This window comes from Zootoca vivipara, chromosome 15 (assembly GCF_965207765.1).
Source record: "Zootoca vivipara chromosome 15, rZooViv2.hap1.1, whole genome shotgun sequence".
Taxonomy (NCBI): domain Eukaryota; kingdom Metazoa; phylum Chordata; class Lepidosauria; order Squamata; family Lacertidae; genus Zootoca; species Zootoca vivipara.
In genome coordinates, this window is record NC_142598.1 from 27,516,639 (window position 1) to 27,535,601 (window position 18,963).

General features: G+C 43.1%; 1 protein-coding gene across 1 annotated transcript; it reads left to right on the plus strand.

Annotated features, from left to right (window-relative positions):
• The first annotated feature begins 530 nt into the window (after positions 1–530).
• On the plus strand, positions 531–18,578 carry ALDOB (aldolase, fructose-bisphosphate B). Its single transcript, XM_035141131.3, has 9 exons — positions 531–688; positions 7,161–7,277; positions 9,612–9,823; positions 11,333–11,387; positions 12,224–12,384; positions 12,527–12,610; positions 15,122–15,296; positions 15,913–16,112; positions 18,001–18,578. Exons 2-9 carry the CDS (start codon positions 7,166–7,168, stop codon positions 18,094–18,096), a joined length of 1,095 nt encoding a protein of 364 aa, XP_034997022.2. The 5' UTR covers positions 531–688; positions 7,161–7,165; the 3' UTR covers positions 18,097–18,578.
• Positions 18,579–18,963: the final 385 nt, after the last annotated feature.

Genomic DNA, 18,963 nt, shown 5'->3' on the forward strand with positions numbered 1-18,963 from the left:
AAGAGCCTTTTGAAATGACCTGTATACAAACATGTATCTAGGAGCTAGGGTTGCCAGACTCAATAGAGGACAGGGCTTCTGTGCCTTTAATTGCCCTGCTCTCTTTTGAGTCTGGAAACCTTAAAGAGAAACCAGCAGGCCCTTTGTTTAATTTCCAAGCAACGGGTCTGCTGGTTTCTCTTTAAGGTTTCCAGACTCAAAAGAGAGCAGGGCAATTAAAAGCACAGAAGTCCCGTCGTCTATTGAGTCTGGCAACCCTCCTAGGAGTAGAATTTTAAAAGGAATAAGCATGCCTGAATTGAGGGGGGCTGGCTTTTCAGACATGATGGTGCTGTCAGCCTCCTTGCAGAAAAACTCAGCTATCTTCTGCCTGCTACCATAATGCCTGTACAGTATGTTACATCCTATAGGTAGGAAGGATCTGTTTGCACATGAAAAGGAGGGGGGCACATTTTATTGGCTGAGCTCTGTCACTGTTCAGTAGCCAATCGGAGCTGCTGAGCATTTGCACCTCTCCAACCAGCTTGAAGAAGAGGAAGAGAGAGGGGAGGGGGGAAAAACTAAGACAAAAGTTAACTAGTGACTAGAAAGGTATAAATTGTTGCAGAGTTGCAGAGTTCGACCTGTTTGGCTGCAGCCACCTCACCAATAGGAATTTCCGACAGAGGCAGAGACAACCACCCAAACGGTGCGTGAGAATGAATGTTGCACATGTTCTGAAAAGGTTATGGAAGTGTTTATAGAGTTTATGGAAGTTGATAGAGAAGGGTGTGTGTGTGTGCGTGCATGAGAGAAGCTTGTGTTTTATTACTGGATAATTGTATCCTTATGTCTCCTCTCTCTACTTTATCACAGAAAACCCTTGAACCCTTGACTGCATTTTGTTGCTAGAAGCAGCACAAAGAAAGTGTGTCGTTTTTGTTGCAAGATGCTTTTTAACCAGTGAATATTTCTTGCAGGATTGCCTTTCAGAAGGTTTCGTACAGCCTTGATATTGACATTTTGAACGACAGTAGTTATAATCGTTCCATGCAAGGGATTTTTTTTACCGTAGGCAAGAATTGTGTCTGGTACAGAATGAGTGAAATGGTATTCGGATGAATTGTTATAATATCTGGGGGTGAATTCCTCCTGACTAGAGTTCGGGTCATGCTTCGAATGAGCAAAGTGGTCTGTCCATGTGTAAGACATCTGCCGAGAGTGTCTCTACCATTCACAGGGACTCTTCCTCCCCAAGGCACAAATTTTGCACAAAAATAGAGGTGGTCTCCTTTCACAACTTAAAGGATGTCAAGGAGGCGGGACTGGGCTCTCACAGTACCTTCCTTGCTTTCAACCCCCCTTTGTACAAATTTCAACATTTCCAGCTTGTTATCTTGATCAGTGACTGCGGAAAACTGCTTTCATAATCTGGGGCCCTGCCAGCGAGAACCAAAGACTTGCAAGCTCATTTCATCAGTTGCAACATGTGTTGCTGCCTTAGGCAACTGGGGTTGCTAATAAGTCCCAAGCACACCCACCTTTCCTTTCCAGACAGACTCGGTGCCCGGAACATTTTGCTTTCGTAAGTACAGTGGTGCCACGCAAGACGAATTTAATTCGTTCCGCGAGTCAGTTCGTTTTGCGAAAAATTCGTCTTGCGAATCACAGTTTCCCATAGGAATGCATTGAAATTTCTTTTTTTGCCTATAGGAGCACATTAATTAAATTTCAATGCATTCCTATGGGAAACCCCAATGTGCAAGATGAATTTTTCACAAAATGAATTTGTCTTGCAAGTCACCATCAGATCGCAAGATGCATTCATATTGCGAAAAATTCGTCTTGCAGGGCATTCGTCTTGCGAGGTACCACTGTATCTTCATCTCCTGCAAAAAGGAGGTGTGTTGTCACCCAAATTCACTCCAGGATTGTTGCAGAAACCAAAGGTGCTACCCAGACCCCCCCTTCATAATTGCTGACGACCCTCCATCCATGCAAAAGACTTTACCACAGCCAAGTTTACAGGTTCACACATTAGGAAACTGTGAATGACAGTAAAGGAAATATCTGAAATGACCCTCAGTTGCCTTGGAAGAAGGTTTTGTCAATCCTGGTTTAATAGAAAAAAACTTTCTTCTGCTGATAATATTAAATAACATTTGCAGCTTAAAAAGAGGCTCATAGGTCAGTTATTTGTGCTTTGGATGTATGCTGTGATTGCACCTTTAAACAAAACCCACATTTAAGGAATCCCTAATTATGAGGGCGGGTGGTGCTGTGGGTTAAACCACTGAGCCTAGGGCTTGCTGATCAGAAGGTCAGCGGTTCGAATCCCTGTGACGGGGTGAGCTCCCGTTGCTTGGTCCCAGCTCCTGCCAACCTAGCAGTTCGAAAGCACCTCAAAGTGCAAGTAGATAAATAGGTACCGCTACAGCGGGAAGGTAAACGGCGTTTCCGTGTGCTGCTCTGGTTCGCCAGAAGCGGCTTTGTCATGCTGGCCACATGACCTGGAAGCTGTACGCCGGCTCCCTCGGCCAATAAAGTGAGATGAGCGCCACAACCCCAGAGTCTGTCACAACTGGACCTAATGGTCAGGGGTCCCTTTACCTTTACCTTTAATTATGAGGGATATCCAGAAATTAAGCAAGGTCAGATACTCCGCATGACCCCCTCAGACTCCCAAATTTGGAGGTCAAGATGTGTGACTTAGCCAGGAATTCTCCCACTGGCCCCCTGCAAGAATCTCACAGAACTACAATTTCCAGCACCCTTAACAAACTACAGTTCTTAGGACATTTTAAGTGTGTGTGCTGTGCATAGAGGTGCAGCCCAAATCTTAACGTTATTTGCCTGTTGTTGTTTTTTTAAGGGAAAGATGGCAGTTTTAGCAGTTACGTGCAAGGGTTTGGGTTAGAAAATCCATGGAGAGATTGCAGAACTCTATGTCCATACAAACTCACGCCACACCACCTCCTTTTAAGGTGACCTGGAAAATGCGGATGTACCAAGAATTTTGAAATCTCCCCTTTCTTATTCCCTCAAACTCCTGTACTTTGGTCCCCAGTCAGTTGCAACATTAACAGAAGGCAACCTTTGTGCTGATATTAGCAGATATTTTGATCTACTGTGTTTGTTTTTTTTCTGCTTCCCTAAGCAGGGGTCTGGGGGAATGGCTAAATTCCAGCACTATTGACAATTCGTGTCAATGTCCTGTTGTATCTTTGCCAGGGACCTGAATGAGGCAAACAGCCTTGTTTGCTTAAAATGCCTCTGACGTCTCTAAACTCGGGATGTCCCGTGGAACGACGCAGCCTTTTCTAGTATTGAAATTTTTTTGTGTTTGGGAAAACATTACTGATTTTAAAGCTGACATGATCAGCAGTTATATATGGGACCTGACCCCTAATGGAGAGAAAAAGCCATTTGGGAAATGAACAACTGAAGCAAAAACCTGTTGTGTTGTGAATGACAATCTTAGAAATAACCGGGGCGACTCTCTTTGTTAGATGGGCTGTCTCCTGGGGGGGGGGGAGGAAGCACTGTGATCCTTGCTTAATCTCAACTGGGTCTCCATCTTCATTTGGGGGTGGGGGGGTGGCGTGGAATCCGAGTCCTCATGACTCTAAAGATTAATTACCTTGAAAGCCCAAAGGAACTGTGAAGAGTAGCAGGTCTTTTAGAGACCGAGAGCCCAAACTGCAACCCAAAACCCACTTATTTATCACAAAGCGCCATTATTTTCCTGTGTGTTTCACGTTTCTTCTTTATGACGGCTGTTGTAATAAATAATCCTTCATAAAAGTTATTGCACTACATTCTTCATTAAATTATATTTCCATTGATATATAATTTTATGGTACAGTATAACTCAGTGCTTCTTTTCTTTAAAAAATGTTTAGGGGTACTCTCGTTTTGACTCAAGAAAATCATCACCAGGGGTGTGTGTGTGTTTATAAATAAATACAGTTCAAATTGGGGAAAATAAATACAGTTCAAATTGGGGAAAATAAATACAGTTCAAATAGGGGGAAACAAATACAACGGAACCTCAGTTTTAAACAGCTTAGTCCTCCAACTACTTGGAAGCTACGACCCTGCTAGGGCGATGGCACACCTGCCCACAGGTGACGCGTGCCATAGGTTCGCCAGTACTGTCTTAGGTGTTACTGGCAAGGAACTGAGCTCCCTGGGGTGCAAGCCCGGGCAGTGTGTATGGAGGTCCTGGGCTGCCCAGATGACAAGACCCCCTTCTTGGACTCACTGATGGGGTCCAAAGGAAAGCAGAGTGATATGCAATTCTGGGCTGCATCAATAGGAGTATAGCATCTAGAATTCTAGATCAAGGGAAGTAATAGTACCACTGTATTCTGCTCTGGTCAGACCTCACCTGGAGTACTGTGTCCAGTTCTGGGCACCACAGTTCAAGAAGGATACTGACAAGCTGGAATGTGTCCAGAAGAGGGCAACCAAAATGGTCAAAGGCCTGGAAACGATGCCTTATGAGGAACGGCTTAGGGAGCTGGGTATGTTTAGCCTGGAGAAGAGAAGGTTAAGGGGTGATATGATAGCCATGTTCAAACATATAAAGGGATGTCATATAGAAGAGGGTGAAAGGTTGTTTTCTGCTGCTCCAGAGAAGTGGACACGGAGCAATGGATTCAAGCTACAAGAAAGAAGATTCCACCTAAACATTAGGAAGAACTTCCTGACATTAAGAGCTGTTTGACAGTGGAATTTGCTGCCAAGGAGTGTGGTGGAGTCTCCTTCTTTGGAGGTCTTTAAGCAAGGGCTTGACAGCCATCTCTCAGGATTGCTTTGATTGTATTTCCTGCTTGGCAGGGGGTTGGACTGGATGGCCCTTGTGGTCTCTTCCAACTCTATGATTCTATGATTCTATATCTGATACCAGCTTGACTGCAGCTACAATGCACTATCCTCAGTGCTTTTTTTTTCTTTAAATGTTTAGGGGTACTCTCGTTTTCCTACTCATATTGAAATACTGCCCCTCAATGAGGAAAAACTTAGATTCACAAAATGTTTAGGGGTATTCGTACCCCTGCGTCGTCCCCCCCCCAGAAAAAAGCACTGACAATCCTACTGTCTTAGGACTCCACTCTGGATTTCTGTAGGGTTTACTGCTTAGTCTTTTCTAAGTTGGAGGTTTAGGGTCAGAGTTTTCCATTTCCTAGGTGGGCTACCTTCCCAGGTTGACGAGCCTTACCTGCTCCCCACTTTCCCTCCACATCACGTACAGAAACCCCCTTAAAAGTTCCTAAAAGGTGGAGGTTGGCAAAGCAAGCAAGCAAAGCAAAACAAAACAGTGATCTGTAATCCAGGCAAGGTTTTAGGGATTGCTGTGCCCCAATGTGTTGCAGCGGCTAAATAATGAAACTCCGCCAATGACAATTTGTATGATAATAATTATGCTAAAATATGGGAAAATGTTAAAGAAGATATAGAGAGGTAGAAAGGGTTAAATTTGACATTTTCGGGAAGAATAGCGGCGGTAAAGATGATGGTATTGCTCAAGATTTTATTTATATTCCAAATGCTGCCCATTAGGATTAAAAAAGAAACATTTGAGACCTGGAGAAGGGATTTAAGCAAATTTATTTGGCAAGGGGAAAAGCCCAGAATACAGTACTGTATAGATTATTGACTTGCAAACCCCTTTCTGCAGTTTCAGGTGTTGTCCACAAGATAGCAGTTTAGACTCAAAGCAGCTTGCATTACATTTAGGCTTAACATGCTTCCATCCACATGAAATCCAGAAATTCTTCCTGTTCCTATAAACCTGAAAACCTTTCAACTCCACATGAAGAATGCCCAGGAAAGAGTGAAAAGCTACACATTAGCAAACAGTAGCAAAGCAGGCGAGGTGAAAGAAAGGGGGCTTGTTAGCATTAGGGCAAAGCCTTTGCTGCGTGGAAGATCAAATAGCTACCTAGAAACAAACACTCTAATCTACGCAGATAAGTTTGCTGAGACTTCAGTTAAAGGTGCATAGCTTGGTGTAATGCCCAACCTGTGGCCTCCTTGAGCACAAAACTACATGTCTCCTGTAGCTAGGAATGAGCAAATCTAATTCATGCTAGCTGGGACTGATGGGAGCTGGAAGATGGCAGCATCCTTGCTCTGATGAAACTTACATCATTGGAGGCTGGTTTTGGCTGAAGAATAAGAAGAGGAGGAGGAGGAAGGTAGCAGCAGGGGGGGAAAGATGCAAAATGGTAATAATAGTTGTTGGTGAAAGAAAATGCACTATCTGTGTTATGTACTGAGCTGAATCCAAGAACAATAGGATCCAGAATGCAGTAGTCTGATTGGTCCGCAGGAACCACCCAATCCAGCTCCAGGTGGAAGTGAATCAGCAACCTGATTGGCCTGCAGGAGCAGCCAATCAGGCTGCTGGTAGAAGTGAATCTGCAACCTGATTGGCCTACAGGTGCAGCCCTGAAGTAGCCAATCACGCAAGGCCCATTGTGTAAATAATGTATATAAGCAGACATTTTGGGGAAAGAGTCATTCCTTCTCTTCTTCTCCTTTTGCTACTACAAGCTGAATAAAGAGCATGAAATTCACTCTCAACTCTGAGTATATTTCAATCTGGATCCCAGCACAACCTAAAATCGACTTCAACACAAGCAGCATTTTACATTTTGGCTAGGTGGACTTAAAAAACAAACAAACTCATATTTTGCTTTGCTTTGTTTTATTAAACTAGCTATATGTTAGAGAGGATGGAATTAGATAAGACAGAACCTTAAAACACAATTATATTTCTTGCACAATTGTCTTTTGTTGAATTGGAATATAACTCTTGTGTAACAAATGTAACTTTCTATATGGAAGAAAGAATAAAATATTATTATTTTTAAAACTGGCTATATGTTCAGGCTGCCATATTTCAAGAATAAAAGCCAGGACACCCCAATAATTATCAAGTTCTTTTTATTGTTGAGCTCTTTTATGCAAAAAACACGAAAGCACCACCTTTCAGAAATTCCCCCTGGAGATCAGTTCCGCCTTTTGATATGCCCTCTTATTGTTCTGCTATTTAAAACATAGCATCGTCTGGTTCTATCTTGCGTGGCATCCAGAATGCAAAACAAAACATCAAATGGTTAAAAATGTTGGCTTGGACTGTTTTCTAACCTGGGATTATGATTTGTTTTCAGCCATCATGACCCATCAGTTTCCAGCCCTCTCTCCAGAGCAGAAGAAATCCCTCTCAGACACGGCTAAGAGGATCGTGGCCGCAGGCAAAGGAATCCTGGCCGCGGATGAATCTGTTGGTGAGTTTTGTGGGGAAAGCACTAACAGTTTGTTGTCCCTTTCGGAGCTTCCTCCGCCCCCTTTGAGCTGCTGTGATGAGTTATCTGAAAAACCATCTCCCCTTCTGCTGCCCAGCTAGGGCATTAAGATTTGCAAAGGGTTGCTCAGAAATGGAAGGAAGAGGGAGTACTCTCGAAGGAGAAACAGCTGATGAAAATCTTGGAATATGCAGAGATGGCAAAAATGATGACACTGATAAAAGATACAAATTCGGAATCTTTTAAAGAAGGCTGGAAACCCTTTCTAGTCTATATAAAAAGTTACTTCCCATATATGAAGACCACAGAGGGGTTTGAAGTGCAGGAAAATAGCAGAATATGTTAAGAAACAGGATGAAGTTTGATAAGCTGGAACCTATAAACATTGATATTGGGTGAGTGGAGAGTCGCCAATTTTGTTGAATTCGAATCTAATTGTTGAGTAACAAATCTAATTTTCTACATGGGAAAATAATAAAATGTCGTTATTAACCAAATTAAAAATTAGCAAATGGTGCCTGACTAGTTTTGCCCCAGCCTGAGGATGTTTAGCAAACATACCTCTGAACTTGAACTTCTTGACCTAACTGTTTTATTTGCTTTTTTAAAATAAAATAAAATAAACTTGTTGGATTATTATGATGGGTGTTTCTCTTATTTTGATGGAATTACTGTATGGTATATTTCAATTATGTTTGGATTTTATAATCAATTTGATGTTTGATATCACACTTAGGGGGACCCAGATGGCGCTGTGGGTTAAACCACTGAGCCTAGGGCTTGCTGATCAGAAGGTCAGCGGTTTGAATCCCTGTGACGGGGTGAGCTCCCGTTGCTCGGTCCCAGCTCCTGCCAACCTAGCAGTTCGAAAGCACGTCAAAATGCAAGTAGATAAATAGGAACCGCTACATCGGGAAGGTAAATGGCATTTCCGTGTGCTGCTCTGGTTCGCCAGAAGTGGCTTTGTCATGCTGGCCACATGACCTGGAAGCTGTACGCCAGCTCCCTCGGCCAATAATGCGAGATGAGCGTGCAACCCCAGAGTCGGTCACGACTGGACCTAATGGTCAGGGGTCCCTTTACCTTTACCTATCACACTTAGGAGACATCACAGCATGTAAGGGGGTTATAAATAAAATAATATCAGTGTACTGGAAGAAGCAAAGATCACCAGTGTTGAAGCAATGATTCTTCAACATCAGCTTCGTTGGTCTGGTCTTGTTGTGCAGATGCCTGATAATTGTCTTCCAAAGCAACTACTCTATTCCGAACTTAAAAATGGAAAGCGTAATGCTGGTGGTCAATAAAAGAGGTTTAAAGACTGTCTCAAGGCAAATCTTTAAAAAGGTAGTATAAACACTGACAACTGGGAAACACTGGCCTGCGAGCGCTCCAGTTGGAGAACAGCCTTTACCAAAGGTGTCATGGACTTTGAAGACACTCTAACTCAGGACGCAAGGGAGAAATGTGCTAAGAGGAAGGCACGCTTGGCAAATCCACACCGTGATCAACTCCCGCCTGGAAACCAATGTCCCCACTGTGGAAGGACGTGTGGATCCAGAATTGGTCTCCACAGTCACTTACGGACCCATTGTTAAAACTGTGTTTATGGAAGACAATCTTACTCGGCTACGAGTGAGCGCAGAAGAAGAAGAAGAGGAAGAAGAAGAAGAAGAAGAAGAAGAAGAAGAAGAAGAAGAAGAAGAAGAAGAAGAAGAAGAAGCATTTTTCTTAGGGATTTTAGGACAAGACCTGCCAAGGAAAACAAAGAACTTATTCATGTATGCTACAACAGCGGCAAGAGTCTTGTTAGCACAGGGCTGGAAGAATGAGGAAGTCCCAATGAAAGAACAATTGCAAGAAAAACCGATGAGCTATGCTGAACTGGCAAAGTTAACATACAAACTACGAGAGAAGAACAACCGTGACTTTAAGAAAGAATGGGAACTCTTTACAAACTATTTAAAAAGACAACAAAAGGATTTGGACTCCTTGGCAGGTTTTGAATAAACACCCACAATTTATTAGTAGAATGTAGGACAGATAAGATAAGGAATATGTGCAATTTTACAACATGCAGAGAATAACATGTGCAAACAAATCAGAGGGGGGAGCTGAGGGAAGTCTTGGGAGGTGGAGGAAGGTATAAAAAGGGGGGAAATTTAATTGGTTACAATGATCGATAATGTATTTTGTCAAATTTGTTCAATAAAAACTTTATAAAATCAAAAAATCCGATTTAAAAAAAATATCCGATTTTTAAAAAATCATTGCATTTTTATCCACCTTGCTTTGCTCTTTGGCGGCTTTTCACAGGTACTATGGGCAACCGACTGCAGCGTATCAAAGTGGAGAACACAGAAGAGAACCGCCGGGCCTTCCGAGACATCCTCTTCTCTTCCGACACCTCCATCAATCAGCAGATAGGGGGTGTCATTTTTTTCCACGAGACCCTCTATCAGAAGGACAGCACTGGCAAGCTCTTCCCGGCTGTCATCAAGGACAAGGGCATCGTGGTTGGAATCAAGGTGAATATCTTGTCCACAGTTAACTGTAGGAAGGCTGAGATGTCCGGCCAGTGTCTTCGCCTCCCGTTTCACCTATCTCTGCACCTCAAGGGCGACCGCTCCCCCCATGAACCAAACCGGACACTATGTCCCGTCATCTGAGACTTTTCTCCATGTGTCCTCTCTTGGTGGAGGTGCGGCGAGGAGTGACATGAGAACGGGCCTTTTCGGTGTTGGCTCCCTGCTTGTAGAATACTCTCCCCAGGAAAGCATGCCTGGAGGCATCCCCATCTCTTGTTTTGCACCAGGCAAAACCTTTCTACTTACCCAGGCTTTTAGCACTGAATTGGGAAGGTAACAAGTTCAAGTTGTGCCTGTGGCCTCTCTGTCGTGCTCATTCTTTTAAGTGGGGTTGGTAGGATATCACAGAGATGTCAGTTGGAAGGGGTCCCAATGGTCATCTAGTCCAACCCCCTGCAATGCAGAAATCTTTCACCCAGCATGGGGTTTGAACCCATGACCCTGAGATGAAAAGTCTCGTGCTCCACCAACTGAGATAGATAGATATTTTTTTTCTATCTACCAACTGAGCTATGCCAATTTAGTGTGTGTGCGTGTGTGCAATTTAGGTCTTGTTTTATTGCTGTTATTAGTTTTTAAGGTTTTTTCTATTTTTATCATTATAGTTTGGTGTAAAAAGCGACTTACTATTTTTATAGCAAGGGGCCCGTGGTAGCTCTATTATTACTATTACTATTACTATTACTATTACTATTATTATTATCATTCATATACCCCCTTTAACTTCCAAGGATCTCAAGGTGCTGTCCATGGCTCCTCACAACAACCCTGTGAGGTAGATTAGGCTAAGAAATGGTGATGGAAACAAGGTTAGCCAGTGAGCTTCATGGGTGAGCGGGGATTCGAACCCTGCTCTCCCACGTCCTAGTCCAACACTCTATAACCCAGGCATAGGCAAACTCAGCCCTCCAGATGTTTTTGACCTACAACTCCCATGATCCCTAGCTAGCAGGACCAGTGGTCAGGGATAACGGGAATTGAAATCTCAAAACATCTGGAGGGCCGAGGTTGAGGAAGCCTGGTATAGCTCATATAAATCAGGTGTGGGGAACCTTTGTCCCTGCAGACGTTGTTTCGCTACACCAGGCATAGGCAAACTCGGCCCTCCAGATGTTTTGGGACTACAACTCCCATCATCCCTGACCACTGGTCCTGTTAGCTAGGGATGATGGGAGTTGTAGTCCAAAACATCTGGAGGGCCGCAGTTTGCCTATGCCTAAGCCACACCTTCCATCTGCCTGGGCAAGCATGGCTAATGACCAGTGATGGTGGTAGTGGTAGTTTAGCAACATCTGGAGCCCCAGAGGTTCCCCGTACCTGACATTGATCAAGCTCATTCCAGTGGATTGCATGTGTCAACCAATCCACAGCTTAGATGCGACAGCCCTGTATCAAGCTGTACAGTCATTCTCGGAGCGTTTTGCTAATGCTTGTGTTAAACATCCACAGCTGGACAAAGGCACAGCTCCATTGGCAGGAACGAATGGAGAAACCACCATTCAAGGTGAGCTATTTCTTTCCTCCAAACCTTGAAGTATGAGAGAGCGCTTCAGTCCCAAACAGAATTTTTAAAAAATTCTGGTGATACCACATTTGTCGGCCCAGTATACCTGAAGGAGCGTCTCCACCACCATTGTTCAACCCGGACACCGAGGTCCAGCTCTGAGGGTTTTCTGGTGGTTCCCTCCCTGCGAGAAGTGAGGTTACAGGGAACCAGGCAGAGGGCCTTCTCGGTAGTGGCGCCCGCCCTGTGGAACGCCCTCCCATTAGATGTCAAGGAAATAAATAACTATCTGGCTTTTAGAAGACACCTGAAGGCAGTCCTATTTAGGGAAGTTTTTAATGTTTGATGTTTTATTCTGTTTAATATTCTGTTGGGAGCTGCCCAGAGTGGCTGGGGGAACCCAACCAGATGGGCGGGGTATACATTTAGTGTTATTATTATTATTATTATGGAAGGCATGAATAGGATAAGTAACTATACAACTTTCCAAAGACATCTGAAGGCAGCCCTGCATTGGGAAGTTTTAAATGTTTGATGTTGTGTCGTGTTATTGATATTCTGTTGGAAGCCGCCCAAAGTGGCTGGGGAAACCCAGCCAGATGAGCGAGGTATAAATAATAAATAATTTTATTTCATAAAATGTAGACACTGCTTGATTGTGTAAAAAAAAAACTCCCTCAAAGCGGCAAGCAAAACGATAAAACCATAACACCAGGGGGGAAATCATGAGAAGTTAAAATTCTGATTAAAATTCACGCTACTTAAAATGCAGCCCTCTGCCCTTGGGATACAACTCTTCTAAAAGGCTTCATCTTCCTTCTCTTTTCTGCCTTTAGGTTTGGACGGCCTTGCTGAGCGCTGTGCCCAGTATAAGAAGGATGGAGCTGACTTTGGCAAGTGGCGTGCTGTGTTGAAAATTACAGATACGACCCCCTCCACTCTTGCCATCCAGGAGAACGCTAATACGCTGGCACGTTATGCCAGTATCTGCCAACAGGTATACCCTCTCAATAACTCAGTGTTTTCCTGGCAGCTTGGTGGTGGGAGGGTGTGGCAGCTTTTGGGATCCTTTCCTTATGGGTATGAACTTAGAACCTGGTTCATCTAGATGCCCATTAAATTCTCACTTGAATCTTCAGCATGGACTAGTCCCCATCGTGGAGCCTGAGATCCTGCCCGATGGAGACCATGACCTCCAACGGTGCCAGTACGTGACAGAAAAGGTAAGGGTGGCATCAGCAGCTCACCATGTTCTTGGACCTCAACAGTAATGTTAGGAGAAGGTTGGCAATAAGTCACACTGCATTAGTGAAGCTTCAAGGAAACACAGCTGGCTCCGGAGACCAGGCCTAGCGAGCGCAGCAACTCATCCCAGTAGATCTTGCCCCTATGAGGCAATGACGGGGACCAAAGGTTTCTGCCATCCCACATCTCCCCAAGTCTCCCCCTCCCTAAGGTCCTTCCCAAGCGATCTGAGACTCCCATTGCCTTGTCTGTCTTTGCTCTGCCCTCTTCATACCTCTTTTGGTTCTGGGAGACCAGGGGAGAGGAGAGCTGGTCGCAGGAGGAGGGGGAGATGCCTTGGCTTCTTCACCAGCCTGACTCATTTCTGCCTCTTGGCCTCCCTCCTCTCCAGCCTCCTCTTCTGACACTGGTTCAGGACTGCTCTCTGCCACAGGCTCTTCCTTCTCACTAAACCCTGTTACCTCTTCAGCTTCTCCTCCTCCCAGTCTGCTCCCTCTTCTCCCTCTGGCCACTCATCACCATCCCACCCTGGCTCCCCAGACTCTGAACCTTCTTCCCTTGGGGGGTTCCCTAGCTGGTGTCCCCCACCACTCCTCTGTGTCCAGCCAATCCACCACAGATAAAAAGCCTTTAAACTGAGATTTATTTCTGAACTTCAAGGCTCTCTGATGAAAAGGTATGCCCAAAGGCTGTCTTTTGTCGCAGGGAGTCTGTAAATAAAATTGAGGACAGTGTCCCTGTGCCATGGCTTACCGTACAAATGGGACTTCTGTGCAGAAAAGCACATGCACACTCTGATAAGTGCATTATGCACCTATCCATCAACATGCATGTGGTGTGTGCACATTGAACAGGAAGCCCCCCCACTGCTGTAGAGTATTTCTTTAAAAATAATTTTTATTGAATTTCGCTTCTTACATAAATCCAAAAGTAAAAACAGTCTCAACATTCAAACCAAAAATAAAGATAAACAAAAACATAATACATATCAACTAAAGAAACATTTTTCCTCCACCATTTACCAATAATTAATATTTTAAATTATCAATCATTAACATTCTAATCTTTTCAGATGACTTCCGTCCACCTCAACACGAGCCATACTTTCCCTTAATTAACTGCCTTCTTTAGATGTTTCTTATTTCTTGGTATTATATGGTTTATTTATAGTAACTGTTTTGCATTTTGCAAAAATTAGTTAAAGCATAATAAAGGTTTTACTTGAAAACAATGTTTTTTTTAAAAAATAGATTTTATAACACTCCCATTCATTACTGAACTTTTGGTTTGTTAGGTTCCTAATTATTACTGTCATTTTAGCAAGCTCGATGTATTCAAATAATTTTATCTGTCATTCTTCTTTTGTTGGGATCTCCTCCCTCTTCCATTTTCTGGCAATAAGCATTCTTGCCGCTGTTGTGGCATATAAAAATATCTTTCTTTTATCGCTTGGGATATCTGGTGTTAGTAAAGCCAAAAGAAATGCTTCTGGCTTTGTAACAAATGTTTGTTCAATTCCCCCCCCCCCCCCGGTTCTTCATAGATACGGTACTATCCCAAAGGTTTCTGATTTTCTTACACTCCCACCACATATACAACATTGTTCCTTCTGCCTGCTTACACCTCCAACATTTATTTGAGTTTGTTTTATACAACTTTGCTAGTTTACTAGGTGTCAGATACCACCTACAGAACACCCCTGAATTAGAGTAACTCTGCTTAGAGGTAGCAATCCTGTGCATTCTTACTTTGGAGTGGACCCATTTGAATAAAGTGGGACTAATCCTACACATATATACTCAACAGGGTGATGACTTTTTTACAACCTCATTTCACTGTATCATAATTTGATGAGCTTTCATTAAAGATTAGATAAAATCTTACTTTCAAAGAGATTTGATAAAAAAAAACCTCACACACAAAATGATTTTTAAAAATTTATTTATCAGTTTTTTTGACCATTTTTGAAGTCACTGTAAGCAGATATAAAATTGAGTCACATATATACAACATTATATAGGGTCATCAAACACACAAGGAAGCTTTTTTTTAGCTGCAGTAACAGTATAGACGATGTTTTACTACCTCTCCTGTAGGTTCTTTTCCCAGCATGCCCGGCAGGGTCTGCTGGCTGACTTTTGAGGTCCCAAAAAGGGGCTTTTACCTTGCGCAGGTGTGACATTTGTATACTCTATGTTGCTAAGAAAAGTCCCCATTGTGGAATCCGGTGTTGTGTCCAAATTTGATACGAAATATATATAGAATTGTTAATACAATTTTATGAAATGGTAAAACGGCATACAAAAAAATTAAAAGCGGTTTGTGCGTAACCTTTTTTAATTTTTCAATGGAATATACCTCATTTTAGTCACTAATGGGCAAAAGTTCATCCATTTGTGCTACAGGAAATAATTTTTCAGGGAAAAAATGAAAAAGTCATCACCCTAATACTCAAACATGTTTCACCTCGACTTCTTCTTGTGTCCCAGGTGCTGGCTGCTGTGTACAAGGCCTTGAACGACCACCATGTCTACCTGGAAGGAACATTGCTGAAGCCCAACATGGTGACTGCAGGGCAATCTTGTCCCAAGAAGTGCACCCCCGAAGAGGTGGCCATGGCCACAGTGACAGCTCTCCATCGCACTGTCCCAGCGGCTGTTCCAGGTCATTCTCTAGCCCTTGCGATCTGTCAGGCCTTTCTTTAAGGGTGTGTCTTGGCCACCCCAATCTGCTCTTTACTTGATTTACAGATGCATGTCCACTGCATTTATTTTGCAAGAGCACTTTTGGTCACATTGCTGGCTGCCAATCGACCAGACTTGTGGAGAGACTCCGTGGAATAGCATCCACGGCGTACACTGAAAACACTTTTAAAGCACACGGCTTCTGCTGGAGAACTGTAGTTTGTTATGGGTGCTGGGAATCTTTGGTAAGCTACAGCTTCCAGGATTCTTTGCGGGAAGCCATGGCACAGATCAAGTGACATTGAGTAACGCAAATGTTCTGTCTTTTGACGAAGGGCTTTATTAGCTCAGCCTCATAGGCAAGCCATCACTTTATCCTACAAGTCATGTTCAATCAGAGGAATGTCATTGTTAAAATGAAGAATTGGAAGAATCTCTCTTTTCTATATCCTCTTGAAAGCTCTTTTCTATTTCCTTTTTCTTCTCTCTCTCTCTCTCTTGTTATGTTTTTAATTTAGATTAATGTTGGGCAAAAACATCTTCACAAATTAAGTCTTCAATCTTTATGGTATCTTGCGTTCTGTTTCCAACTGCAGGCATCTGCTTCCTTTCTGGGGGCCAAAGCGAGGAGGAGGCTTCCGTCAACCTCAATGCCATCAATCTCTGCCCTCTGCCTAAACCTTGGAAGCTGACTTTTTCCTACGGGAGGGCTTTGCAAGCATCGGCTCTGGCTGCCTGGTCTGGGAAGCCTGAGAACAAGAAAGCTGCTCAGGAAGCCTTCTGCAAACGGGCAAAGGTAAGTTGAATGTAGCCAACTTTGCATTCAAAAGGTTCCAATCTCCAATTTCATTTCAAAGGAGGATTGGGAGATGCCCCTCTCTCAAATCCTGACGATCTGCTGCCAGTCAGTCTAGATAATTATATGGTTTGACTTGGTATAAGGTGGCTTTTAAAACAGTACAGTCATACCTCGGTTTAAGCACGCCTCGGTTTGAGTATTTTCAGTTCAAGTACTCCACGGACCTGTCTGGAACGGATTAATCCACTTTCCATTACTTTCAATGGGAAAGTTCGCTTCAGGTTATGTACGCTTCAGGTTAAGTACGGACTTCCAGAACCAATTACACTCATACCTCAGGTTAAGTACGCTTCAGGTTGAGTACTCCGCGGACCCATCTGGAACAGATTAATCCCCTTTCCATTACTTTAAATGGGAAAGTTCGCTTCAGGTTAAGTACGCTTCAGGTTAAGTACAGACTTCCGGAACCAATTGTGTTTGTAAACCCGAGGAACCACTGTATAATTAAAAGAACCAGTGCAGAGAAGTATGGAGAATAGCGTTAGAGGGAACTGGGTCAGTACTTGATTAGAACCTAGTACACCTAGGTGAACCTAGTACACCTAGGGACCCAGGTGGCGCTGTGGGTTAAACCACTGAGACTAGGGCTTGCTGATCAGAAGGTCAGCGGTTCGAATCCCTGTGACGGGGTGAGCTCCCATTGCTCGGTCCCTGCTCCTGCCAACCTAGCAGTTCGAAAGCACGTCAAAATGCAGGTAGATAAATAGGAACCACTACAGCGGGAAGATAAACGGTGTTTCCGTGTGCTGCTCTGGTTCGCCAGAAGTGGCTTTGTCATGCTGGCCACATGACCTGGAAGCTATACGCCGGCTCCCTCGGCCAATAATGCGAGATGAGCGCGCAACCCCAGAGTCGGTCACGACTGGACCTAATGGTCAGGGGTCCCTTTACCTTTACACCTTGCCTGTGGTACTTGGGAATCTTAATAAAAATTAGGATGTAATTAGGTGATATCATCATTGATGTCTTTTATTAATTTATGAGCAGAGGGCGATGTTTATGTTGCAAATTTATTGTATTGTATGTTGTTGGTTTTTTGTTTTTTGTTTTTTGTTTGTTGGTTTTTTGTAAGTTTTTGGCTGTTTTAAATCTGGAGGTTTAAGTACATATATGTTGGTATGGGAATTGTTGTGTGATGGGCCAATGGCCGTAATAAATATCAATCAATCAATCAATCAATTTACCTTTACACCTTGCCTGTGGTACTTGGGCATCTTAATAAAAATTAAGTTTTTAAGTGAATGCATAAAAGTCAACATGTGGGTGCAGCAAAAAGTTAACTAAAAACAGGTAAATCATATAGGTATCACCAGTGCCTTTTTCTTTCTTTCTGGGGGGATGTGTGGGTACGCATACCCCTAAACATTTTGTAAATCAAAGTTTGGCCTCATTGAGGGGCAGTTTTTCAATATGAGTAGGAAAATGAGAGTACCCCTAAACTTTTTTTTTAAAAAAGAAATAAACCACTGGGTATCACCAAAAGGATTGGGATTGGTTGCAGCTGTCTTTAGCGTACACACCCAAACATGGGTTTCTTGCTGAGTAATGTGTGAGATTGCCCTGATTCCCAATTTCTCACAAAGGGCTTCTTAGGGGCAGAGAAAGAAAGAAAGAAAGAAAGAAAGAAAGAAAGAAAGAAAGAAAGAAAGAAAGAAAGAAAGAAAGAAAGAAAGAAAGAATAGAATTAGATTGTGTATGGACTAGTACTCAGTCTTCATTGATTCTAGAAAAAATTGTGGGTGTACACAGCTATGGTGTTTGGTTGTCTCTTCCCATTTATTTTATTTTATTTTAAAAATTGACCAGCTGTTATTTTTATTTCTAGATAAATGGCTTAGCTTGCAAAGGCCAATACATCACCTCTGGAAAGACCAGTGGAGCAGCCACCCAGTCTCTTTTCACTGCCAGTTACACATACTAATTCAGAAAACGGTGCAACTAGCTTGCCCCTCATTGCAGCTGGCAGGATATCCAAAGGGAAAACATCTCACACTACGTCCCCATCAGAAGCGGCAAATAAATGGATTGGAATAAAAGGTCCCACGGCACACTTCTAATCCTTCAGCACGAGGTTAAAATAACTTCACTGCATCTACACATTCCAAAATAACTTGACAGGTTTTATGGATCCATCCTTCACTGACTTTAATCCTCTCCTTGGGCAGCTGGTTTTGTTTTGTTTTTTAAAGATGTCTCCCATAGCCAACTGGGGAGCTGCATACAGCCCCTGTGTTTTTTCTCTTTCTCCACCCCTGATAACATTGCCAGTTGAGATACAACAACAGACAAGAGAGAGAGCATGAAACACACTCTTTAATCCATAATGTTTTCGATGTATAAACTGTGAATCAATTTCCTGTCAAAGTGAAAAGATTAAATGAAATAAAAATTGAGAAACTTTAACCGTGTATTTCCATTTATTTGCCCTCTCATGGTATTTTTGTCGTGGCATGTCAACTATTCCTTTTTAGAGTGTTTACAGGTGATCTGTACATTGAGCAGTATTCCTGCTCTGTTTGCAGGCAAATTAGATTGATTTACTTGATTTAGCGTTCCCTCTGATTTGCTTGTGGAGGGATTAAATGACATCGCATCAAAGCAAGGAGGGTTAGCCCAAACTTTTGGGCACATTTCCCATCACTTATTGCAGACGTCCCAACTATAATTGTGCCACTGGTATGCAATTGACTTCCAGGCTCTTGCTATATTCGAGTGGAAGTTAGAAAAAGAGAGCTCTTTTTAGGGAGCCAGACTTCACAAGCCCCAAGCACTTGGCAGTGCTGCTTTT